This window comes from Ichthyophthirius multifiliis (genome assembly GCF_000220395.1).
Source record: "Ichthyophthirius multifiliis unplaced genomic scaffold scaff_1120509251067, whole genome shotgun sequence".
NCBI lineage: Eukaryota > Ciliophora > Oligohymenophorea > Hymenostomatida > Ichthyophthirius > Ichthyophthirius multifiliis.
Genome location: NW_004086235.1, coordinates 1 through 26,393, shown reverse-complemented (window position 1 = coordinate 26,393; position 26,393 = coordinate 1). Strand labels below are relative to the sequence as shown.

The following is a 26,393-nucleotide window of genomic DNA, read 5'->3' as shown; positions in this document are numbered from 1 at the left end:
TAAAGGATTTTGCTTTAATTGCTTATAATCCGAATCTTCATTTTCTTTAGGTTTCTGACTTACCTACTATTTAAAATTATGCTTATCAAGGAGTTCATACAAAACAAAGGCCAGCTGATTTAATTGATTAATAAAGTAAGGCAGGGATTCATTACATGGATCTTGGAGAAAAGTAATTATTATAATTTATTCTTTATATGAATAGATATAAAATGGATGTTTTTGACGATGTTGCGAAATCTATGAATTCTTAATTTTTAGTTTTAGCTCCTTTAAAAATTATTGGAAAAGGTGACCAAAGCTAATGCTGTAAAATTAATTTATATAGACTAATAAAATTTAAAAAAAAATTATAAAAGTATTAGATAATTTATTAGATATTAGAGATTGTAATATTATAGAATTATAATAATCTTAGACTGTAAGAAAATAATTTTATAACATATTTTATTTATTTTTAAAAAAAGTTATAATTATCTTTTACAAATAATCCTCCTTCTTAGAACTAAGCTGTATTTTCAGAAGTCAATTATATAAATATTGCTTTCAGTAATATTGTTGTTAAATAATTCTCTTATATTAATGGTCCTTAAGAAAATTTGCTGGATTTTTATGTTAGTATTATAGGTACTGATGATAAAACAGATTTAGCACTATATAATTAAAATGTTCATTTTCTTTTAAATTCGTATGTTATTAGTAATACAGAAAAGTTTAAAAATGTCAAAGCTTAAATATCTAATTATTGGATTTCAGGTATAGTATTAAAGTTTAAAAAAATTAAATTTTTTTAATAGCAAAAGATGACTACTTAGATGGTAAATATTTTCCAACATTTATAAGAGTATCTGGATATTTAACAGCCGATGAACTAAAATTGATAAAAACTTCAAATAAAAATATAAATTTATTAATATTTTTTGACTATATGTAATTTCTTACAAAAGAACAAGACGGCGAAGAAATAAGCTGTGGTGTTTCAATATCTAGAAATAATATTTGTTATAAAAAACAAGGAAATAGGGATAGTTTAAGGTTCCATTTTTGGGATAGAGTGGAAATTAAAATTGACATGAGTTAAATAAATAATATGAACTAATTCCTTATAGTAGTTCCTTTATAAAATTTCAATTCTAAAATCAACTTAGCTGTTCCAGCTGGTGCAGATGGGAAATAAACTGTAAAATTTTAAATAGGTTTTGAAACCGATTAAAATTAAATAATAGGATTTACAAAATCTTTCCAACATATTTTTAGCAATTTTAAATCAAATAATGATTACTTGAATTAATTTAATTAATTTTTTTATGAAAAAATAAGTGGACAGTATTACAAAATAGACTTTTAAAAACAATAAACAGGAAAAACTACTAATGCAAAAATATATGTTTACCATACATAAACTAAAGAAAATGATCGTGATGGTTTACCCTTAAATTTTGAGGCTAATTTAAATGATAATTTGGGAGCTTCGATTTCTTTTGTATCTGAACATGATTTCGCAAAAGATTTAAATTTTAATATTCAAAATAATCCCGATTTCAAAATTTTGGGTGATGAAAAATGTGTTCGATTTTCTTATTTTTAAAATGTTTTGTTAAAACATCGATATGGTTTTTTTTGTTCTATATAAGGAGATTTAGGAAGAAATTAAAAAAGTTATTTAGTTGCCAATAATATTTCGATTCCTTGGCAAAGCGGAACAAAAGCGCCTTATATTTATGCAGCATTGAGCGGAAGTGATGGTAAATTACGAAAGTTTTATGTTGATAGCAGTGAAGGAGAGTCAGTCACAAATTTATTGAATATTATAAGCTTTGATAAGTATTTACCAAAAGGATAAAAATTTGTAAAGTTAACTATTTTAGTTTAAACATCAAATTTTATTCCGAAGTTTTTTAATATTTAAATATATACTGCTAATCAAACAGAATAATTTTACTTTATTATTAATGTAAATAATAAATGTTTAATTGAAACATCAGACTAAATATAAAAAATGTATAAATATATAAATATATATATATATATATATATATATATATATATTTATATTTATTTATATATATATATTTATTATATTTATATACTAAGTATTTTTTTTTAAAAAAGGATTATTACAAATTCTTGCTATTAATTTTATGAAGGAAATAAAGTATTTTTTTTTTTTAAAAATAAATATTAAAATATAAAATAGCTTACTTTAAGAGGAGAAATTTTAGATGAATTTTACAAAAAAAATATAAAAGAATATAATATAGTAATACAAGGTATAGATGTTGTAGATAATCCTCTAAATAAGCAATTCATTATTATAGAAACATAAACATAAGATTTTTACCCTATAGATAGAATATCTTCTCCTATAAATTTATATTACGACTTGAATCCTATATTAGCAAAATTCGAAATAACTAACATAAACTATTTTATTAAAAACAAATATTCAAAATCCATTATTAACTTCAACTTTAAAATTATAAACAGATACATATACAGTGATGAAATTATTTATTTCAATTTAGACTTTTTAGCAACCGATAACTAGAATGATTTTAGCAATATAAGATGTTTAATATATGATTCGTAAACGAAAGATATACAATCATAATGGAATAAATGCAAAATTTTTTCCACTGAAAAATCTATGTTAATTCATGTACTTTTCGATTTAAAATATTATGAACATAACTATGTAGTTTAATTATAGAATATAAGAGTACCGTTAACTCCTGTTTAAGATTATTATATTTTTGGAGGATTAATAGATGCTAATTATGAGCCTAATCCTTAAAAAGGGCCAAGCAAATATATTTTGAAAAGTGATTATGTATAATTGCCTTTGAGGTTAGATTAAAAGAGTATGTCAAATACTTAGCTTATTTTAGAGGATAAATCACCCAATTTACCAGGATCATTTACCACTTTTAAAATTTCTATTAAACCTATGCAGGCTGATTTAGATATTAATTCGGTTATTTTGGTTAGCTTACCTTATTATTATATTAAAGGAAAGCATTTTGTATAACCTTATTGTATTTTAGATAAAATAACCACTAGATGTGAATTTATAAATGACAATTTTTTAGCTATAATGGATTTACCAGTAAAAATTTAAAAAGAAGTGGCTTTTTCTTTATAAATAAGTGGAATTTCTATACCTAATTATGTGACTGTGGAAAAAATATTTATATGTATTGCTAGTTAATATGAGAATTTTAACGATTTTATACTTGAATATGGAGAAATAGATGACTTGCCTGTATAAAATACTGATTTTAATCACATAGAAATTTATCGATTTCAAAGCAATAATTTATATGAGATTGTAAAAAGTGATTTCTAGTTAAATTTTATAATTAAAGCTGGAAAAGGAAATGTTATTTATAACACAAAAGATATTATTTTAATAGATTTTCCTGAAAACTGGATTGATATTTATCAATAAAGAGATCAAATTAAAGAGTGTACATTAAACAATAATAATGTTGCTTGTATATTTTAAGGATTTCGTTTATAAATTTAATGCATCAAATAATTTACGGTTGGGAATATTAATATTTTAAAAATTAATGGAATCGAAAATCCGAGTGCTTAGTGCATCCCTTAAGGCTTATAAATGTATATTTTAGATGATAAAGGGAAAATTGTAAAGGCAATTTTAGGATAGTATATGCCTAAAAAATTTATTTTTTACGAAGATTTTACGAATGATTTCATTTTGAAGTGGGATTAGCCTCAAAACGGGTATATTTAAGTCAATTAGAATGTATATTCAAGTATTTTGAGATTAAAAAAAGCTAATGGGGGCAGATTTAATAGAGATATGTAATTAAAATTGTCAGAAAATTTAAATAAATTGGTATATTTTACAACCTATCCTGAATAACTAAATATCTATATAGGTGATTATTATATAGAATTTAGAATTGGTGTAAAAAGTACAACAAGTGCCGGTATTTTTTCTGTTTATTTTGACATTATTAATGGAGGAAATTACTATTAGCCCCCTGTTTTAAAATTAGAAGTGGTAAAAAACGGTGTATAGATAAAATATTATCCAATTTCAGTAATTTAAGTGCCTATAAATGGATATAGTTTGCCAATAGAGTTTGATTTTAGAGAAAATTGCCCTTTAAGTGATTTATTAATAGAGACTAATATTCTAGTTTTGCCAGATTTAAATTTGGATTACGGAGCCTTTAGTGATTTGAAGATAAATATAGACAATCTAAGGGATTTTGTATATTTGAAAAATGATAAAATGTACACAGGCAACATTAATAATTCCGGAATGGAAATCAGTATAAATAAAAGCGATAGTAATTACTTTTATTTTAGCAATGATATGAATATTATTGAAATAAACGTTATTTAGAGCATATAAAATAAAGCAAATGTTAGTGTTGAATTGAAAGATACTCTAAATACTAGTGCCATATTTTTAATTAAAACTGATTAGCCGATTGAGTTGTATTGGTAAATATAATTGGTAGGAGAAAAGACTGATTTTAGAACATTTGAATGGCTAAAAGAGTAATATAGAAGAAAGTTTGTATATAAATTTGGGGATGTAAGGTAGAGGTAGATTGATAGGAAGATAGTCAGAAATATGGAGGCAAATAATTATTTGGAAGTAAAGAATTTACTTTCAAATAAATAGTATTAAATTGTATTTTATCCTTAGAATTAAATGCATTAGATATCTCAATAAATTCAACTATAGTTTATGACTAAGGATAATAAAGATTATATTACAAAAATTAGGTTTAAATCGAATTTTTAGTTAAGTAAGGTGCATATGTAGTATTTGGCCTGCGAACATGCAAAAGTATATAGATATCCTTATTAAAGAGTGAGGACTATTTTCGAAGATGTATGTGATAAAACCATTACTGTGGATTAGATTAAGAAAATTACTGTGGTATAATTATAATAGGTGTAGAATTATTATTTATATTTGATGCCATTTAATTATATCGAAAAAGTGTAGTAATAAACTTCGAATTATTTATATGAAATCGATGAATTGAAATAGGGAAATAAAGATAAATATAAATTATATTTTGATTAAATTTTATAAAATATTGGTTTGTAATCATTTGTTTCTTATGAATGTTAAGATAAAGTTGATGTTTTTGAACCTGAATTTTAAAATAAAGTTTAAATATTTTTTATTTAATATTTATTTTTTTATAGGGGGATATTAAATTTAATTCAAATACCATGATTGTAAGTGGAATTAAGTTGAAAAATAACGGAATAATTTTCGCTATATTGGAATAATTATAAGTTTCAATAAAAGGAAAAGTAAAATATGTAATAAATCCATCTTTTATATAAGTAAGAAATGGATTAAATTCAACTGGGCTTAAAGCAATAAAAAGTGCCTAAGCAGTTTATGAAAATAATGAGCCGATTACTTTTAAATTTGATGGACTTATTAAAAATTAATATTATAGATTAGTTATGTATGCGACAAGTGAAGACCCTTCTGATTTCAAGAAAATTACGAAATTTGTTTAATATTTGGAAGGATTTAATAGCGATTGGTCTACTATTCTTAACCCTTTTAGAATGATTGTTGTTTTTATTATAATAAATATTATTATATGATAAAAAACAAAATATAAATAATTTTTTTATATTATTATAATAATAATTTTAATTTGAATAAAAAATTTATATTTTTTTTGTTATTTTAATAATGTAAATAAATAAACATAAAAAGGATTTATGTATTTTAAAAAATAATAATGATATAAAATTATAATATTTTTATTTTAATTATAAATATAATATAAAAATATCAAGAAATTTAATAAAAAAATGGAATTTATTTGGTAAATAAAAAATTCAATAATGTTTAAATAAATTAATTATTATTTTTCAATAAAGTTCTTATTTATTCAAGTTAATTATACCATCTTTTTATTCTATAAAGTTTTTAAAGTAAAAAGACGAATAAAAAATATAAAACATATTAAAATATTGGTGTATTAGCTGTATTTGGTCATTTTTTGAATATTTAGTACCATTAATAATGAATCAAAATTTCTTTTTTTTAATTAATATCGGATTTTATGTATATTTAACTAAATAAGATTATATTAGTTCTTAATTAATTTTCGATAATACATTTGCAAAACTATATGAAAATCATAAAGAGAATATAAATAAGTATGCAACATAAGTATTATATAAAATATATTTAAGAAATTTATACTTATTTATATTTTTTATTTAAATAGGTTTAAGAAAAAATAGATGGATTTAGTGGAGTTTGCTTACAAAAAGCTTATATTTTTTCATAACAATAAATTATGCCCAAAGTTTAGTATATTTTTCAAAGCTAAATAACCTAAGGAATTAAAAGTATAGCATTTACTTAATAAAAAAAAATGAATGAAATAAATTTCTTTATAAAAAATATAATTTTATATATTTATCCTAAAAAAATTAAAAGTTAATATATTTATTTTAATTATTAATAAATTAATTTTTAATATAAAAATTTTAAATTCATCTTTTTAAAAAATAAAAATATTATTAATGTAATAACATATAAATATAAAAATGAATATTAGAAATATTATATATTATTTATAAGTAAGTCATTATTATTAATTAAGTATATTATAAGAGAAAATTAAGCTTAGTTAAAAAAAATAAAATCCAGTTAATCTAATAAAAACATTATCAAGGAAGTTAATTCCTTTCTAAATTCCAATCCATTTAATACTGTCATATCTAGTTTAAGAATTCAAAAAAATTCCGATAAACTGTCCTACAATAAAAAAAATCCATATTAATAACACTTAAAGCCATTAAATTTATTCAAACAATTATTAAGTTTCAAAATAACAATTTTCAATAATTGCAATATCGAATATTTATCCAGGGACTATACTTTTCATACCCCACCACCAAAAAAATAAGCAAATCCATAGTTAGTTTTCGAGCATAAAACCTTCTTTTCCTCGAACTTTTTCAGGTATTTCTTACATATTTGCATAATGTTTTATAAAAGGAGGAAAATTGTCAAAAATTAACTTTCTAACAAATATTAATAATATGTTTGAACATTCCAAAATTTTCTTAACTAAAAAAAAAAATCCCAAATACCAAAACTCGAAATTTTCATATTTAACTAACATTAAAATACCAACTTTCATTCCAAAAATCATCATGTTGGCCTAATATTAAAAAAAAGAACTATCTTAAGCTACGTATAATATTTAATTAGTTATTTATTCAATCAAAAACTCCAATATGGGATAAATGTAAATAAATACATTCTTCCCTTAAGCTTTACCATTATAAAAAATCAAGCTTTAAATAATTAAAGGCAAAATATAATAAACATATATTATTATTAAAGCCAAATTTAGGTCACACGCAAACAAACCTTTTAAATTTTTAAAAATATTTTAGTATTCTTTATATTTTAGACTGTGTATAACAATAACAATACCCAAAATATAAATAATAAAAAAGAAGGATAAATCTGAGTAAATCTATATAAATATTATTAATATAAAATCTAGCCCTAATGTGAAAATATATAAAATAAAGGTTTCTGCTGCATAGTCTTTTCGAGCAATACATCCATTTTTTAGTAAATATCGTTTATTAGATAAAAAACCGAGTTTCCATGAAAGCATTTATTTAAAAAAAGTCCAAATTCCACTCTTAAAATTATCGCATTGACAAAATTATAGATTATCTTACAAAAAGCAAAATTAATTTGAATATTATTACATAAAAATTAGAAATACTTATGCCAAAAAGGCTACTGAGTATGGTAAAATAAACTCTAGGAAAAATACTCGAGGAATATTTTTTCGATTTCTGGAAAATATACAGGAAGGCTATAAAAGAGAAATATTTTTGTAAAAAAAAAAGGCTTAATTTTTCATCAAATCTTCTTATTAAATTTCCTATTATTACATTTAATATCCGTTATTTTGATTTTAGAAATTTTACATATTTTAAAAAATATCATTCTCATTGTTATTTAAAGTTTAGTTTTGTATATTTTAGGTATAGTTTATAGTATTATTATTATTTTAGTATAAAAGACTTTCATTTTATTATATATTTATTGTTTTTTTAAGTTAGTTTTATATATTATATTACGAAATTGTTTTCTGAATATGTTAAGAAGCGTTTGTTTTGGTTTTTAATTCTTCTTCTTCATTATATTTTTCCTTAATTTTGTTTATGTTATCAACTTACACGTATGATCCATTTTGGATAGGGATAAAATTATGATTTTTGGTTGTTTATGTTAAGAAATTATTTTGTTATTATTGTATATTTTATTAATGTTTAATTTATTTACTTTAGTTATATATTTTTTATTATTAAGCACTTTATTAATAAAGTTACGAGTCTTTGTCGCTAGGAACATCTTATTTGTCTTATTATTATTTAAGTTAAAGCTAGAAATTATTATTATTTATGGAGTTTTACATTATTATTATTAAAAATATTAAGAAATAAAAAAATAGTAAAATTCGATATAAATTGAGTATAAATAGAAATTAATTGGTATAAATTTTGTAATAACTTATATAAAATATAATACTAAAAAAATAAAGTAAATTAATTTTTTATTGTTTTTTTAAAATATATTTTTTTTGGATTTGAAGACATTATATTATTTAATAAAAACTTTTAATTTTTTTTTTATTATTTATGTAACTTTACAAGATAATTTTATTTTATTAAACAAATTTTTTAAATTAATAATATTTTTATACAAATAAGAAATATTCTTGAATTAATGAATAATAGTTATAAAAATAGAATAATTATATTGATAGTTTCTTTTGTTATAAATACTATTTAATAAACCAGTAAAGTTATATATATTATACTCTATTTTTGAATATATTAAATAAAAACATCTATTTTTTATATTAATTATATATATATATATATATAAATAAGTTCAAATACTTGATCTTACACCTAAGAACTAAATGCGTCTTTACAGTCCAAATATTTAAAATAATTATGATTTGTTTGATAATTCAAACGAAAGTTTTATTTAAAAAAGTATTAATAGAAAAATAAATATATAATATGTTATATATATTTTAAATAAAAGTTGATGGTAAAAGTGTATTTTCTATATGCTTTTGGTTTAAATATATATTAGTTGATCCAAATGAATAGATTATTTTACATTTAACTTTATTAAAGTAATTAATTATTAATTAAAAAAAATGAAAAAAAATGAAAAAAAAAAATATAGTACTTACTAACCATGGGCTTAAAATAAATAAAATCCCGATTATTAGCATTTATCAAATATGATAAAATTTTATAAATCATCGAAATAATTGCGAGTACAATTTACAACATTTTTTAACCTTTAATTAGCAAGTGATTAATTTATAGAGGATTTTTTTGAGGTAAAATATATTTTTTATAAAATAATTTTGTTATATAAAATATTTATAAAGACTAATGAATAAATTTGGTATTATTTTTATGTCGGAATCGATTATATTAATTAAAAATATAACTGTATTATTTATGATACTATTTAAGCAATGAGATTATTCAAAAATTTGCCAGCGTAAACCAAAGTTGGAAATGTTTAATTAGATAAAAATACATAATTATATTTAGGAGGATCGAAAAACAGAGATTTTACTAGTAATCTTTACAACTTTGATGGCTATATTTATAATGCTAAATTTATTACTGATTTCGTTGCAGATGATGCTAACTTTTAATTTTTAATTAATGATGATTTTACAAGTAAATAAAAAAAAAATGTTTTATTTATTTTTTTATTAGATAATTTATTCTATTTAGTGGTTAATTAATAATATTAAAAAAACTATTTATTATCTTAAATAAATCCTAATACATATGTTCAATAAGTTCAGAATTTATAAAATAAAGAGATTTATTTTGAAAATTAAGATTAAAATTTTACTATTTAATTATAATAAGAATTTTAAAATATGAATTTTTTAGCTTTTTGGTTTAATTTAGAAAATTCAATTGGTAAAGTCAATATTTTATGTATTTAAAATTATAAAGAGAATGCTGTATAATAAGAAATTATTAACTTATATTTAGAAAAAGGAACTGGCTCTTTATATAATATAAAAGCCTATACTTCTTTTAACAATCGAGAAATATAGCTTGGAAAAGACATAATATAAGAAAAATGTTTTATTTTATAAAAAAATAAATATTTATATTGTATTTCTTTAAAAAAAAGTTTGGTACTATGTTTATTTTAGTTTTTCTTTCCATAAACTATAATAAAATATATTTGCTACTTTAATTATAAACGAAAAAATAATTTAATAAAATATTTCTTTATTCACATACCCAAGTATCTTAACTACAAAATATTAAATATTATTCGGTTCATACATAAATACCTAAAGTTTCAGAGGTTTCATTGGAAAAGTGGCCGATATATTAGGCGGAGAGGGTACTTTTGTCACATTTGGTTAGATTTTCATCAAAAACTGTGCCTATTCTATCGGCTTATAAACTCCTTATTGTTCCTATTGTGACTTTGGGTACCTTTAGCACTAAGGGAAATGTCTTTTGTAATGTCCTGATGGTTATTATAAAGATATAGAACTTCGGAAATGCAGAAAATGTAGTATTTAATGTTCTAAATGTTCCGATGAGTCTACTTGTTTGGATTGCCCTAATAACTTTCCTTTAAAATTCCTAAGCTAATGTTTTAATTAATGTCCTGAAGGATTATTTATTAATAAAGAAAAATTAATTTGCGAATGTGATAATACATGTTTATAATGTTCTTATATTTTAAATTAAGTTTCTTGTTTGTAATGTAAATCTTCTGATTAATGGATAAATGGTAAAGAAATAAATAATTTTATTTTTTTTATATATATTTGAAAAAAAAGGATACAAATGTGTAGAATCTTATTAATGTCCTTTTGGAACTTTTGCTCAACCAATTACTATAAGTTAAAAATGTGATATAAATTGTCCTTTAAATCACTTAAAGAACATTCCTTCAAGAAGATGCGATTAAATTTGTCCTTTTGACACTTTCTTGAATCCTACTGATTAATAATGTGTATAATAATGTCCTCAAGGTTAGTTCGGGGATTCTGCTTCTAAATAATGTACTTTGTGTAATATAGAGTGCGAAACTTGTCAATAATCTAAAAAACCTGGGAAATATTTTTGTCTTACATGTAGAAATAAAGCAAAACTACTTCACGAATATACAGGAGCATGTGAATTTAAATGTTAAAAAGGTTTTAAATAAAATGTTATTTGCAGAGTGTGTCAAGATAATTGTCTTGAATGCCCAGAAGATTTTTATTTACTAGATTCAAAATGTGTACTTGAATGCCCAATTTCTTATGAAAAATCAAAAGATTAAACCGGCTTAATTAATATTTGTAAACCTTTAGATTATCCTATAGTATAAATATAAAATAAAACATAACTTTAAGACCCACTTTATGATTATTTGTAAATAGGAAGGAGAAAAGATTTATTTATTTAGTCCAATTATTATTATAATGGGGATATAAAAGAAATTGTTTGGTACTTAGAGGTTACTAAAGCAAGCGAAAATACGAATTTATTTTTAAAACGTTTAATAATTAACCTTATTTGATTATTCCTATTTAAAATCTAAAGCCAAATTCTAAATATAGCCTAAAAGTGAGGGTTATAGGCGAAAACGGTAAATTCGGAGAAGATAAAATTCTTATTTAGACTTCTTAGGAAATAACATAAGGATTATTTGAGATAAATCCTTTATAAGGAATTTCTGGTATTACTTAATTCTAAATTTAATATAATTTATGGTCTCATATATAAGAAAATTTGAATTTTGTTCTATCTTTTTCAAAAGAAAGTATGAAAAATTTCCGAAATAGAATTATTTTTTCAAAAGAATAAATTTATCCTATTTAGATTTAAAAAAATTAAGGATTTTTTTCCTTTGTTTTCCCACCATTTAGAACAGACAAAATTTTGGAAGTAGAATTGAGTGTTTATACATAATCGGAAAGTATAGTTTAGAAAATATAAATTTAGCTACAAAAATATAATTAAACTAATTTTAATGATATTGTGAGTTAGGTTTGGTGGCTTTAAAATGATTAATAGTAATATTCGCTTTAAGATTATTTATAAAAGACATAATATATGAATTTTTTATATAGTATTTAGCCAATGGAGGCTCTTTTGAATAATTTTAATAGGAATTTGATGAGATAGAGTTAGATTTTTGAACTTAATAAAACATACTGTGATGATAATTTGGACTGTTCAGGACATGGAGTGTGTGGGGTCAATTATTATGACGAAAACAAACATTATTGTAAATGTTAATGGGAACGAGACGGTGATTTTTGTGCTATAAAATAGAGAGATTTAGAAATTTTGAATTTAGTTACCTATAATATATTAATTGATCTTTTGAAAAAACTAGAAGCTTAGAAAATTTAGGATTCGGAAGTATTTTCTTTAGTACAAATAGTGAAAAATTTAGTTTTCGTACAGGACGGATTATCAAAAAAAAGTTTCAGATTTGTTAAAAAAGTGCTTTAAATGATAAATAAAAACAATTAAATATAATAAACAGATATTTATTTTATTATCCTTGAAATTATTTAAGAAATTCTATTTTAAACTAATCAAAGGCCTAGCCTAAGGCCTGATGAAAGGATTAAATTTTTAACTTAATTCAGGCTACTTTTTATTGATTTTGCTAAATAAATTATATAAGAAAATCTTAATTTAAATTAGGAGTTTTTTTATAGTTTTCCTTATTGTAATTTATACATAACTAAGTAAACAGGAAAAGAGTTGTTAAATAACAAAATTAATTAAGGAGATAAAAAATTAGTGATTCCTTTATAATATGTAATAGTAAATATTCCTGCTACTTTTTTTTCTTATTAAGACATAATTACTATTTTAGCAATTGAATGGAATATTGATTTGATTTATCCCACTCCAGAAACTGTTTCTGCTCATTTAGAAATATATATATATGATTATAATATGAATGAAATTTTAAATAATAAAGAAAAAATAACACTCTATTTTTTAAAAAAAACTTCTTTTTAACCTATTTTAAGTTCTTTGGATTAGCATTATCATTGCTCTTATTTAAATTCAATTAATTATACCACTGTTGAATGGACTTATAACCCTCAAAAGTGTACTTTTACATTTGAAAATGAATTTTATATACATTGCGAGTGTTCATATTTCAATAATTTTATAGTATAAAAAGGTTTAATAGAATATATTTAGGAATTTCTGCCGAATAAAAAGAATATGGTATTTTATTCATCTAAGTTTATGAATAAAATTATAAAAGCATTTTAAAATAATTACTATGACTTAGATTCTAATTATTAATTTGCTGTCAGAAATTTTGTCTTTCCGAATTATCCCGGTTCAAATAGAGATTTTTATATAGATTAACCTGTTCTTATTATTTCTATCGTTTTTTTTATTTTATATATTTTAGTTTCTCTTATACACTTTATTCATACAAAAGATTAGCCTATTTAACAGTATACAGCTTAGGATTGTAAGATTCTTTTATTAGTAAATTTATATATATAATGTTTATATTTCAAAAAATATATTTTTTTTAAGACATATCATCCATTAATTTCTATTTTTATATTTAGAAATACTAAAATTTCGCATACATTTTAAATGAGATTGACTAAATTTGTTTCTATTTTAATTGGAAATTTATGCTTTACATCTGCAGCCTATGAATAACTTAATTTAAGTATAGTTTAGATTAGTGAAGATTAGATTCTCATTTCAGCTACTTTTGCGGCTATTTTTTTAAGTTCTTGTTTGAATTATTGCATAGAAGCTTTATATTTTATTATTAGAATTCACGTTTTGAAAGAAAAAAAAAACTAAATTGTTTATAACATTATTTTTGTTTTAAATATTATAGGAAATGTGGCTTTTGGAACTATGTGTAATGGATACTTATAGTAATTTGTTTTATTTATTTTAAATAAATATAATAAAATATAGGAAAGAAAATTATGGAAATTTTATACTTTCTTATGCTCTAGGTTTAATTATTGACTTTTTAATTTTCGATTCATTAATTATCTTATATGCGTTTGTTTAAATTGATAGTCCTTTCTTGTAATTTTTGGCTTTTAGAGGATTTTTCATACAGCCTGAAGGAAAGCTGAAAATCGAATATGAAGAAAGTGAAAATTCGATAAAATAATAAGACCAAGGAGAAGAAGAAAACCGAAATTTAATAAAAGAAAATTAAGAAGAAATTAAAAGTAGACCATTTTCTGGATTAAGTGGAAATAGTAAAAATAGTAATAAAATTATTCCAGTAAATAAAAAATGATATATTTTTTTTACATAATAAAAATACACAAAATTAATAAGCTATTTATTTAATTTTTAAAAAATAAATAGTTAATTTTTTTTATAAATAAAAAAGAAAAAAATATATGTATTCATTATTATTTTATTATCTTCTAAAAAAAATATTCATATTATGAACAAAAATAATTAAATTTTATAAAAAAAAATACTAACTCATAAAGCAAATAAAAATAAAATAAAAATTCTCAAGATCGGCTCCATAATAGTCTAAAAAACAATTTAAACTTCTTACAAATAAACATATTTTTTCAACAATTAAGTATGTGATGCAAACGGTGAAGGATCGAATTCTGTGGCAACCATAAAAATTTGAAACTAATTTAAATTTAATTACGTAAAAGCATTACTAAAAACAAAAGAAATAGTTTCTTAAGAATTATAAATTTACATTTATGCTCCATTTGTAACATAATTCTATCCTAAACTTAATTTTTAAGGCAAAGAATCTTACTTTGTACTATAATTATCTAAGCCCAAGAATACAAATCCAGGAGTTGTTAATTTTATAGAATCAATTTTAATATTTCCATTTGTTGTATTTATATCTATAAAAAATTCTTTGTTAAACTATGGGTAAGCTATTTATTTAGGAGTTTTTTCCAGTTTACCCACACTTATTATATTAGGGAATTATTGAGTAGTTTAACTTAAAAAAGAAAGTTCCCATTCCGTAAATTAATAATTCGCATTTTTTTCTATGAATTTTTTTAACGAAAAAACATGAGTAGGAATACTCGTTTTATCTATTATTTTTTAAGAAACTTCTTCTTTAGGAACATTTAAATCAGGAATAAAAAAAATGTTCAAATTTTATTTTAATTAAGAGCTTACTAAAGGCTATTAATTTTTTGTATTAAAAAAATCATATTGATTTTTTAAAGAATTACATGTAATTTTATCATCAGTGTAAATATTATTAGGTCTTATTTTAAAAAATATACTCAAAAAACATACAAATTTGATTTTATCCTCTATATTTAGCCCTTCAGCAAATTAAAAATTCATTTATTACAAAAATCCATTATTATTTAATGTCTAAATTGAAATTTCAAGTATATTTGTGGAAAACTATCCATAATTATTTAAACAAAAAGCCTATATTTTATAAGGTTTATTTGCAAGTAAATTATTTATTTAAATTTCTGTAAAAAGACTATTATTTTTATTATTTTCGATAAATCCATATTACAATTACTATAAATCAGTATAGTCATATTGATAAAAATCATTCGCATTTTAAATTATTTCATTTTTTAATTAATTCAATTGATCATTAGTTAATTATTATTTTTATTTTAGGGCAATCTTAGCAGCAGAAAGTTAAAAATAATCCACAATATTATCAATTTAAACTTTATAATAAATTAATCCTGAAGTAATAGGACAATAAGGCCTGAAAATTAAAGAATTAATATCTACACTATTATCTTTCCCTTAAGTAATTTAATATCTGACTCCAGAACTTTCTATTTATGTCACTTCGACTATAACCGGCTCTAATTATTAAAAATAACTAACAGAGTTTTAATCTAAACTCGAACTTAAAATAAACTATGCTTTCGTTTAAATTCCATTTATAGACGTATTGGAAGCTTTAAAACTAAATTAAACAGCTGGCTTATCGTTTTTTGACGATAATTTTTTTTTCTACAAATCTCCATTTATATTGATTCCATATGTTTAAGAATTAAGCACTATAGCCTATATATACAAATCTTCTGTAATAAAAATATTATTATTTGAAAATTTAATGATTAATGGTTAAGAAACACCTCCGTTAGGCACTTAAACTAAACTGGAGGAAACTTAAAAACTCTAAACTTCATCAATTACTTTAATTAAGCAAATCGGTATTGAAGTATAATTATCAAAATTGTCAAAAAGTATCGAGAAATACACTACATAAGAACTTGTAGGAGTTCCTTTATTAGCCTATATATAAAAACTTATTTCCGAATCACCTGGATTTCCAAATGGTTAAGAGGGTTAAATTGTAAATAATGAAACGTCTTTTAGATTTATTTTTAAAGGAAAATTAAAAATTCCTGATTGTACCTTTATGGCTATTTTTTGTTTAAAAGGACCTTTTAATACTTTAAAATATTTATTTTCGGTTTGTTCAAATAAAGGATATTTCCATTCAAGCACTTGCTTCTATTTTTGAGTTTGAAAATTTATTGGCTTCATTTAATTTAGTAAAGGATTCGAGACTAATTTTAAGTTTATGTAGTAAAAAGTCCATTATTTTTCTAAAAAACACACTTTTTCTTAAGGATTGGCTAAATTTGTTATTTAAAGTGTAAAATCTTCATTTTAAGTTGGTATATAGTTTGTTTGGAAAATTAATTTTATGAAAGAAGTAACATTATAATCTAAAATTTTTACAAGAAGCTAATCATATAATCTTTTTACTTGTACACTACTGTCGTTTAATTTCAATATTTTCTTCCAATAATCCGGAAAAGTAATTATTAGAGTATGTGTTGTCAATTTATTTGAAGGATTTGATGAAAAAGCTCTCTTATTTATTTAAAACGAAAACTGGAATGTATTAGGAGTTTTTATATAATTATTTTATAGCTAAATTTCTTTTATTTCTAAATAATTTACCTCTTGATTAGCTTTATCATCAATATCATTTATTTCATCAATAAATCCATATGTAATTAATTATATTTAACCTCCTATAGAATTTTATTCTTTTATTATCGCAAGGAAAATATCTTTTCCTTTTTTGTTAGTATAGGGTATTTGTATCCCATTTATACTTATATTTAATATAAGATCATTCGGTGGTACATTTGCTATTTATAGTATATTATTCTATTCAGTAGTACACAGGACTTCTAAATTATTAATTAAACATCTCAAAGAGGAATCTTAGGAAAGAGTTGGTAAATAAACTTTAGGGAATCTTATTTCTATATAGGCTGCTTAATTTACTAATGTGTCGAGTTCTACTTTAATTTACAAATTGCAAATAAGTCCATAAATATTGCAATAATTATCTTTTTATAAACTTATTTTAGAAGATAATTTAGATGGTTCAATTCTCGGAAAAGCACAAAAACCTTAAGATTGAACTACCGTAAAAGTATTTGTGGCTTCGTTTAATATTTTTAAAAGCTATAACGTTGGCTATGTGGTAAAAAAGAGCAGATTTGGTAAAATTAAATTCCTACATTCTAATATAAAAGGATTCTATTCATCATAAAGAATATCATTTTTGACCAAAATTTATACAGAATATTATTTTTTGCATCTTATGATACTATCGAATTCGAGAAATCATGGCTTATCTTATTTTATTAAATAATATAGCAAATTATATTATTTAAATTTGATTTATTTGAAACTCCAATTTCATTTGGATTACTTAAACTGAATAAAAGGACTTCTTCTTTAAATAATTACCTTTTATCTTCTAAATTAAATTAAAAGCTTAGTTTCGTTTCGGCTTGGGCATATTAATATTTTAAAGAAAGATATTTTTACAAGATAATTATTTAGGGCAACGTGGCTAGATTCTCGTAAGAAACTACACCAGGGAAACCTAAAGAAGAGTCCGTCTAATCGATTATATTAAAAGTTATGCTTGATTCTATTCTAACAGAAAACATATTGTTATTTACAGGACTAGTAGGAGCGTCGTTTCCATAATGTAGAATTTAAAATTTTCTAGGCTATAAGGGTTAATCTAAATTAGATATTTAAAATATTAATATCATTGCATTTATTTAAAGCTTATCTACTTTACAAATATTTTTTTCTTGAATGTTTAATTAGCATACATCACCTATAATCGGCATTTAGAAAGGAAACTTGAATTCAATTACTATTCTATCATTATTTGATATGGGATTCGTAGTTTCAAATGACCAAACTAATCTAATATTTTTGGCAAAAAGTCGAATTTTAGGAGTTAATGAATTAAAATCTAATTTAATTAAATTAGGAGATCCTATAATTTATTATTAAAATTACAAAGTGGATAAATCCCCTTAATACGAAGAATACCCAAAAGAAGTATCAATAGGCAAATGCGTTCCATATTTATAAGGCAAAATAAAATTCGTTACAACTACTTGACTGTAAATTTTCGGAGTTCCATTTTCTATAGAACAGAAAAAACCATATCTCCACTTATTTATTAATTTATCTTAATTATATTAAAACGAAAGACATTTTTTAGTTGATTATAAGGAAGCTCCTCCCCAAAAGAAATTTTATTATTCTCCTCTAAAATCAAAAGAAGTTGCAAAAGTAAAAGCCGCTCCATTATTTTGAGTGTCTGAAGTTTTTGTATTAGTCACGATTACATCTCCCACTTCAGTATGTCTTGCATTTATTATTATATGTGATTATTTTTCGCCTACCTTTGCATTCTGTAATTCTAAATTATAATTATCTATACTCACAATATTTTTCTTCATATAATTAGATAGAAGAAGTGCACTATTACTTTTATAGCTTGTAAAGTCAATAATTTGTTTCGTATCTTACATATTCCTATCTCCTGTTAGCCTAAAAACTGAACATAATTCAAAAAATTAATTTTTATTTAGACCCGCTCGGCCTTCCCTTTCATATTTATTATGGTATTTCATTGTTCCTACAAACATATCTAATACATATTATTCTTAAGTTCTTATCGGAATTACAAATTCAAAAGAATTCACTGAACCTTCCGGGACTTCTTCAGGAAATTCCACTTCTATTCTTCTCATATTCAAATAGTTTTATTAAGGATACTTATCGTTAGCTTACTAATAATTTGAAAAACCTCTACACTTAGTATCTACTTATCCAACTGAAGAAGAACACGAAATTTCAAAAGAAGTATCAGAATTATTATCATAGAAAAAATCTAAACCTGTAAAGAAAATAACAATACGTTAGTTTCCCTATCTTTTTTCCACTTTTGTCAAATAACCTCCTAATCTAATAAAAGTGGGAATATTCTACCCTTAATTAGTAATACCAGAGCCTCCATACCAATTAACCGTACTATACCTCAAATTAAACGGTTTAGGGGAGTTTATTGTATACCCATTAAATAAAAAAGCTGACATTAACTTAGGTTCGTGGCTATCTATTTAATCATAAAAATAAAAATAAAAGTCTAATATATTATCATCTGCATAAAGGGATGAATGTCTTCTCACAAAAACATTTTTCACTCCAAAGATTTTATCATTAGTGAACATATTATCCAAATCACTTCTTTTTGAAGTCGATATTTTCAGTCGAGTAAATTATCCTAAATTTTAGTTTAAATATTCATTTTATTAAATTACAGCATTCGATATTAAACCTTCTCCTACTTTCAGACTTGATATTGCTTATTAGCATATTTCCATATTTGAACTATTTTCGAATTCAATAACATTCTTATTCGCTATTAAGTAAAAACCTGCATTATTCGGAATAGTTTCATATATTACAGGAGGAATTTGAGTATTATCTATAACAATTTTAGTACTAGTAATTTTATTTTCTATATTTTATATATTCATTAAGAATACCAGTTTTTATTTAGTATCTTTTGTATCTTCAGGGTTTATGCCTAAAAATCCATTTTAAGAATCTGATATAGGATTATAAATATTTTTATCAGTTCCAAACTAAGGTTAAGATGTAACAGCTGTGTAATAGGTATTTTTCATGAAATAATCTTAATTAGGTAATAAAGGAATTTCCGATTTCATTTAAAAAGCACTATTTAAAATTAGAGACTAAATATTAAGCTTTTTATTTACATTTAATAAGATCTTCATTTCTACATTTTAAATTTTATACATTTTCAAAATACAATCATTATCTTTTTATAAATCAAATATTGAATAATCATCTAAAAATTTTAGAGTACTCCCACATTATTAAGAAATAGACTAAAAAGAAACCCTAGCCCCTATATTATACTCAAAATCTTTTTTTAATTCCCCAATATTGATACATTTTATTGAATTAATATTATTTTCGACAATTCTTCCACATTCTACTCTTTATTAATTCAAGATATTTTAAGGCAAATTACTAAATATACTTCCAGGTAAAATCTATACATATTTATCATTAAAATTTTGTTAGATTGTTATTATTATTTCCACTCCGTCTAATACAGGCGAATTTTTATCTAAAGTAAATACAAATTGCATTGAATTATAAGTCAATGTGTAATCGTTTCTTATATTTGTGAAAAAATTCAATTTTTAATTAGGGCCTACTTATACTGAATTATCTATTCCCCAAGCTAGTTTAATTTAAGACTTTTTTAGTTTAATTTGACTTACTCTGAGCATGCTTTCATTATTATTACCCATTTCTAATACTTCTCGGTTAAAAAGCTTTAATCTTTTTACTTTAATGCTCTCCATTTCAGCTAGATTTAAGCAAAAATTTGGATTTTTCACAAAAACAGAAATTCTGAACCTAGATTTAGCCTCTAGAGGTATATAAACATCGAAAGTAATTTTCTTGTCTTCCACTTTGCAAGCGTACTAATCAGTTTTAAGTGCCTAAATAGTATAAGAATTATACAATTTAGTCTAACTATTACATATTTGTCCTTTTTCTTAATTATAAATGAAATTAAAATACGAGCTTTCTCCATTAGTAAAATCTATTTCATATCTAGTTCCCTAATCATGTGAAACAGAATTCATAATATCGATAAAGACTTAATATTCGGCATTAAAATCTAATTGATTAAAAGCAAATATTTCGTACTAAACATCCAAATCGGATCTATTTATAGCATCTGTTAAAGCCAAAGGACTAAAAAAAGGATTAGAATCATAAATAATGTAATTTTTTTCTTTACTAGATACACTATAAATTTCTATATAAGGATATATTTTTTTACTTCTAGTATTAAAAGTGTCACCTTTAATTATTAATTAATATTCTTTTTACATTTCTAGTTTTCTTTCGAAATTTATAAAATAAATTTAATCTGTAATTAAATTGCAAGTTATTTAAGCGTTTAATTTTTTAGTTTTATCAAAAAATAAGTCGCTTGAAAAAAAATTCTGGTCTTAATTTTATGCTTGACATCTCTATTCGTCAAATTCTAAATAATAGACTCTTAAGTCGCCACAATTGTTAGAATTTTAAATTACATATGGCATTTTTATTAATAAATAATCTGTTTTGTCTAGAATGTTTTCGAGTTTAAAATTAAATTTATACTAAGAAATTAAGTTGTGATTTAGGTAATCAACTTATACATCCCAACCTCTTATCTAACCAGCTCGGGAAAGCTAAAATAAAATATATAATAAAATTAATATATGTTTTATTAATATTTTTTTCATTTTAATAATATATATATATAGTTAATTATAATAAAAATTATATTTGATATTAATTAAATAAAATTTTAAATATAAAGTAAATTCAATATAATATAATTTAAATTAATAATAATATATAAATTTATTTTTATATAACTTTTCTTTAATTATATAATTAATAGAGTTAATATATATATATTGTTAATATAATATTTGTTTTATAAATATATTTAATAAAATCCAATTACACTATTTATTTTTAAAAAAAAGTAATAAATTAATCTTCTTAACAATTTTTTTATAAATATATCTTGTAAATTTATTCATTAATAAAAGCTTGAATAATTGTATAAAATTAAAATAATATATACCCAATTTAATATATATTAAATAAATCTTCATAAAATTTTTTAATAAATTATATATTTCTAAAATATTAATTAATAAATATATTTAATAATTCATTAATTAAAGATAAAATAAAAAGAAATTAAATAAAAGATTACCAAAACGATAAAAGATAATAAAATAAAAAATATTAAAATTTTTAGAGATACTTACAATTTTCTATTTATAATTACATTATTTTTATTTTTTTGATATGGTCAAATAAATTTATCATAAAAAATTATAAAAAATATTTTTTTTAAAAAAAAATAAAATAAAAAAAGGTCTGCATATTGAACTAATGTTTTAAGAAATTATATTTAAAACTATATATTTATTTGATGATATGACTTAGGAATACAAAATGCATATTTAATAATACTCGAAAAATCACTAAATTGCATCGATCGCATAAAAATTACTTTATTTACGAAATCAATCATAAAATCATTATTATTACGAATACTACTTCTAGAGTAATATCATATATGTTAGGAACTAGTTTATATAATTTTTAATGACGAGCTTTATAAAATTATAAATTCAAAATTCAAAAAGAGGATAATTTATTATATTATAGAAAATTCTTAAAATATAAAATTAAGCAACGTTTTATAGATTGATTCTGGAAGGGTAACTTTTTTATAAAAAAACATTCATAAATATAACTATTATTATAAAATCACATAATATATACGTAGATAAATAAATTAATTAAGAAATACTTTTAACTCTTATAGCAAAAGTAAAATTTCCAGAAAGAATTTTTATTAAATATAAAATATAAATAAATAAAAAAAATAACTAATAATAAAAATATAAATACTTATGGAAATAAAAATATATATATATATTTAGAAACAATTTATCTATCCTATTTAATTTATTTCTTATGATGCCTAAATATTTTATTAACTTTCTTAGTATTTGAATTTGCCCAAAAAGTATTTTTATACTTCCCGAATTTCATAAATTTTCTCAACCTAAAACTATAATCTACAATCTTAATAAAAAGCATACTTTTAATGGCACTTAAAATAAAATTTTAATAAAAATCTTAAAAATATTATTACCAATTTATTAAATAGCCAAAATTTTAAATTGTTTATTAATATATAAGCCTTCTTTATCCTCAAAGCAAACCTATAACATCAAAAGTGCTCTAATTTTTTCATTAAATTTAATATTTAAAATATTTGCATTTTCTTAAAAAACTCCATACTATAATCATACGAATAAACCGAAACAATTTGCTCTTAATCATATTAACAAATGAAATTTCTTCAACTAAGCATTTATAATTGCACCCATATCCATTTTTAAAATTATTATATCACATTAGTCTTAGAAAATTTGCCTATCACCAAATTAATATCTCTTTTATATATAACCTATAACCTTCTTTACATTATAACGATATGCAAGCTTTTTTAATAATTTTTATCGAAAATTAATTCATTATTAAGCATATTACACTTTTTAGCAAACAAAAAAATTCACTTAATAAAACTTCTGTTTATCTGACATTAAAAACATCAATTTTCTTCATTAAACTTCGCAAAAAAAAAAATATCCTAATTTCAAAAGTTATTTATTTACAAAAAAAAAAAAATTAAGAATAATTTCTGATCAATAAAAATATAATAAACTTAAAATTAAACTAGTGACAACTTATATATTATAAAAATTTAAGTAAATATAATTTATTAAAAAGTTAAAAAATGTGATCTTTGGTTGTTTGTTTAACCAATTATTATTTTTTCAATTTATTATATTTATATTTTATATTTAATTTTTAAATATAAATTTTACTTTTTTTAGTTAATATAAAGTATATTTTTATATTTTTGCAAAAATAAAGACATTTTAAAAATTAATTTATTAAAATAATAAAAATTAATTTAATAAAAAATCTAACTAATATCATTTATTTAAATAAAGATAACAAAATATTTTATTTGATTATATTAATAAAAACATAATTTAAAATTTTTAATTTTATTTTATTTAATTTGAATTGTGAAGTTTTAAATTATTTTTTTATTAATAATAAAAATAAACAATATTTTAAATATTTATTAAATATTAATTATTTAAAAAATTATTAATATCTTTATAAGATATTTAAAAAGGTATTAGTCATTTATATAAAAAATATAATACATTTAAAATAGAAAAATTATAATAATTATAATAATTTAAAAAGGAAAAAAAAAAATTAGAAATATATAACTCAATAATATAAGGATATTTAAAAATATAATACAAAAATTAATTTTAACTTTTTTGTATAAAATTTTTTATTAAAAATAAAATAAAGAAAAATCAATAACTTTATTATAATAATATAAATAAAAAAATTATGATATTTTAGAAATTTGTATTAATATTAAAAAAAAAATATATATATATAAAATAAAATATATATATATATAATTATATAAATTAGTAAATAATAAATATCAAATTTATTTATATTAGATATTTTTTTTTAAATATATCAATTATTTCCTTTGCCATTTAACCCATTATAGAAATTTTAATTGAAGTCACATTATTTATCACTAGTTAATTACCAGATGAAAAATCCTGGTACTTATAAATTATGTTAGTCTTTAGCTTATTTGCAAATTTATCCAAGGAAGTAAGGATCAGTTAACCCTGTATTATAAACGTCTGCTGCTGAAGCTGGCTTACCCAAAATAATTTTATTAATTGGGACTTCTGCGTATTTAATAATTTCTTTATAAGATGTTTGTTTGAAGGTATTTCCACTTTCAATGAATAAATAATTGAAATTATCATAGCTATTCTAACCTTAATTGTAAAATTAGACATTATACCAGTCTATTAAATGGCCAACTTCTTTATGAATTGTAGCATATGCGCCATCTTTATAATATATTTTCGAAAAATAAGGAGCTTAAGGTGCATGCGTTATATACATATCTTTATTATTTAAACTGTTTCTTAGTGTTTTTGTGAATTCAATCAACCATGGTACTCCTTTTTAAGATTCCATGGCTTCATTATCTTCATAATCAATATCAATTCCGTCTATATATGGTTAAGTATTTACCCAGTCAGCTAGTTTTTTAGCTACAACATTAGGATCTTAATTTGTCGGATTATCTGTGGCTCCAAAAGCGCTTATAAATAGTCTTTTATTTTACTTTTTAAATTCTTTAGCAATATATTATTAGACTTCTCTATCGCTTTTTCCATATATATCACTTCCTACATAAGAATGTATATTTTAATAAAATATAACAGCATCAGCAGCTCCTGTGTGTGAAAGCCAAAAAGTCAATATTATTACATCATAGCATGAATAAATACCTAAATTATCTAATACTTTAGTACCATACCAACTAGATATTTTATTAACATATGCAATGCTTTTGAAAGGAGGCTCTTATATTCTATTTGTTGGTTAAATAGGAATTATAGGTTATGCTGGATAAGTAGGCTAGCTTGGTTAATTCGGTTATGAAGGTTAATTCGGTTATGAAGGTTAATTTGGCTATAATGGATTTCCTTTGCCATTTAACCCATTATAGAAATTTTAATTGAAGTCACATTATTTATCACTAGTTAATTACCAGATGAAAAATCCTGGTACTTATAAATTATGTTAGTCTTTAGCTTATTTGCAAATTTATCCAAGGAAGTAAGGATCAGTTAACCCTGTATTATAAACGTCTGCTGCTGAAGCTGGCTTACCCAAAATAATTTTATTAATTGGGACTTCTGCGTATTTAATAATTTCTTTATAAGATGTTTGTTTGAAGGTATTTCCACTTTCAATGAATAAATAATTGAAATTATCATAGCTATTCTAACCTTAATTGTAAAATTAGACATTATACCAGTCTATTAAATGGCCAACTTCTTTATGAATTGTAGCATATGCGCCATCTTTATAATATATTTTCGAAAAATAAGGAGCTTAAGGTGCATGCGTTATATACATATCTTTATTATTTAAACTGTTTCTTAGTGTTTTTGTGAATTCAATCAACCATGGTACTCCTTTTTAAGATTCCATGGCTTCATTATCTTCATAATCAATATCAATTCCGTCTATATATGGTTAAGTATTTACCCAGTCAGCTAGTTTTTTAGCTACAACATTAGGATCTTAATTTGTCGGATTATCTGTGGCTCCAAAAGCGCTTATAAATAGTCTTTTATTTTACTTTTTAATTCTTTAGCAATATATTATTAGACTTCTCTATCGCTTTTCCATATATATCACTTCCTACATAAGATGTATATTTTAATAAA

At 21.6% G+C, this 26,393-nt stretch overlaps 4 protein-coding genes across 4 annotated transcripts, besides 10 other annotated features; all 4 read right to left on the bottom strand. All coding sequences in view use genetic code 6, as the record gives it.

Moving 5' to 3' along the window:
* Window positions 1-821: 821 nt before the first annotated feature.
* Window positions 822-1,999, bottom strand: IMG5_137300 (hypothetical protein). The gene has a single exon (XM_004031782.1). The coding sequence runs from the start codon at window positions 1,604-1,606 to the stop codon at window positions 1,268-1,270; it is 339 nt and encodes a 112-aa protein (XP_004031830.1). The 5' UTR covers window positions 1,607-1,999; the 3' UTR covers window positions 822-1,267.
* Window positions 1,988-2,046: a microsatellite.
* Window positions 2,003-2,089: a microsatellite.
* Window positions 2,090-9,226: 7,137 nt separating this feature from the next.
* Window positions 9,227-9,254: a microsatellite.
* A 169-nt stretch (window positions 9,255-9,423) lies between these two features.
* Window positions 9,424-9,467: a microsatellite.
* Window positions 9,468-14,672: 5,205 nt separating this feature from the next.
* On the bottom strand, window positions 14,673-15,203 carry IMG5_137290 (hypothetical protein; the record flags this gene model as incomplete). The annotated part of the gene is made up of 1 exon (XM_004031781.1): window positions 14,673-15,203. One exon carries the CDS (start codon window positions 15,201-15,203, stop codon window positions 14,673-14,675), a length of 531 nt encoding a protein of 176 aa, XP_004031829.1.
* A 2,441-nt stretch (window positions 15,204-17,644) lies between these two features.
* Window positions 17,645-21,341, bottom strand: IMG5_137280 (hypothetical protein; the record flags this gene model as incomplete). Its single annotated transcript, XM_004031780.1, has 4 exons — window positions 17,645-17,723; window positions 17,920-18,107; window positions 19,086-20,142; window positions 21,025-21,341. The coding sequence occupies 4 exons, from the start codon at window positions 21,339-21,341 to the stop codon at window positions 17,645-17,647; spliced, it is 1,641 nt and encodes a 546-aa protein (XP_004031828.1).
* A 467-nt stretch (window positions 21,342-21,808) lies between these two features.
* Window positions 21,809-21,856: a microsatellite.
* A 46-nt stretch (window positions 21,857-21,902) lies between these two features.
* Window positions 21,903-21,950: a microsatellite.
* Window positions 21,951-22,879: 929 nt separating this feature from the next.
* Window positions 22,880-22,931: a microsatellite.
* Window positions 22,932-24,492: 1,561 nt separating this feature from the next.
* Window positions 24,493-24,542: a microsatellite.
* Window positions 24,500-24,539: a microsatellite.
* Window positions 24,543-24,616: 74 nt separating the features above from the next.
* Window positions 24,617-26,313, bottom strand: IMG5_137270 (hypothetical protein). The gene has a single exon (XM_004031779.1). It carries the CDS (start codon window positions 26,064-26,066, stop codon window positions 25,413-25,415), a length of 654 nt encoding a protein of 217 aa, XP_004031827.1. The 5' UTR covers window positions 26,067-26,313; the 3' UTR covers window positions 24,617-25,412.
* Window positions 25,583-25,626: a microsatellite.
* Window positions 26,314-26,393: the final 80 nt, after the last annotated feature.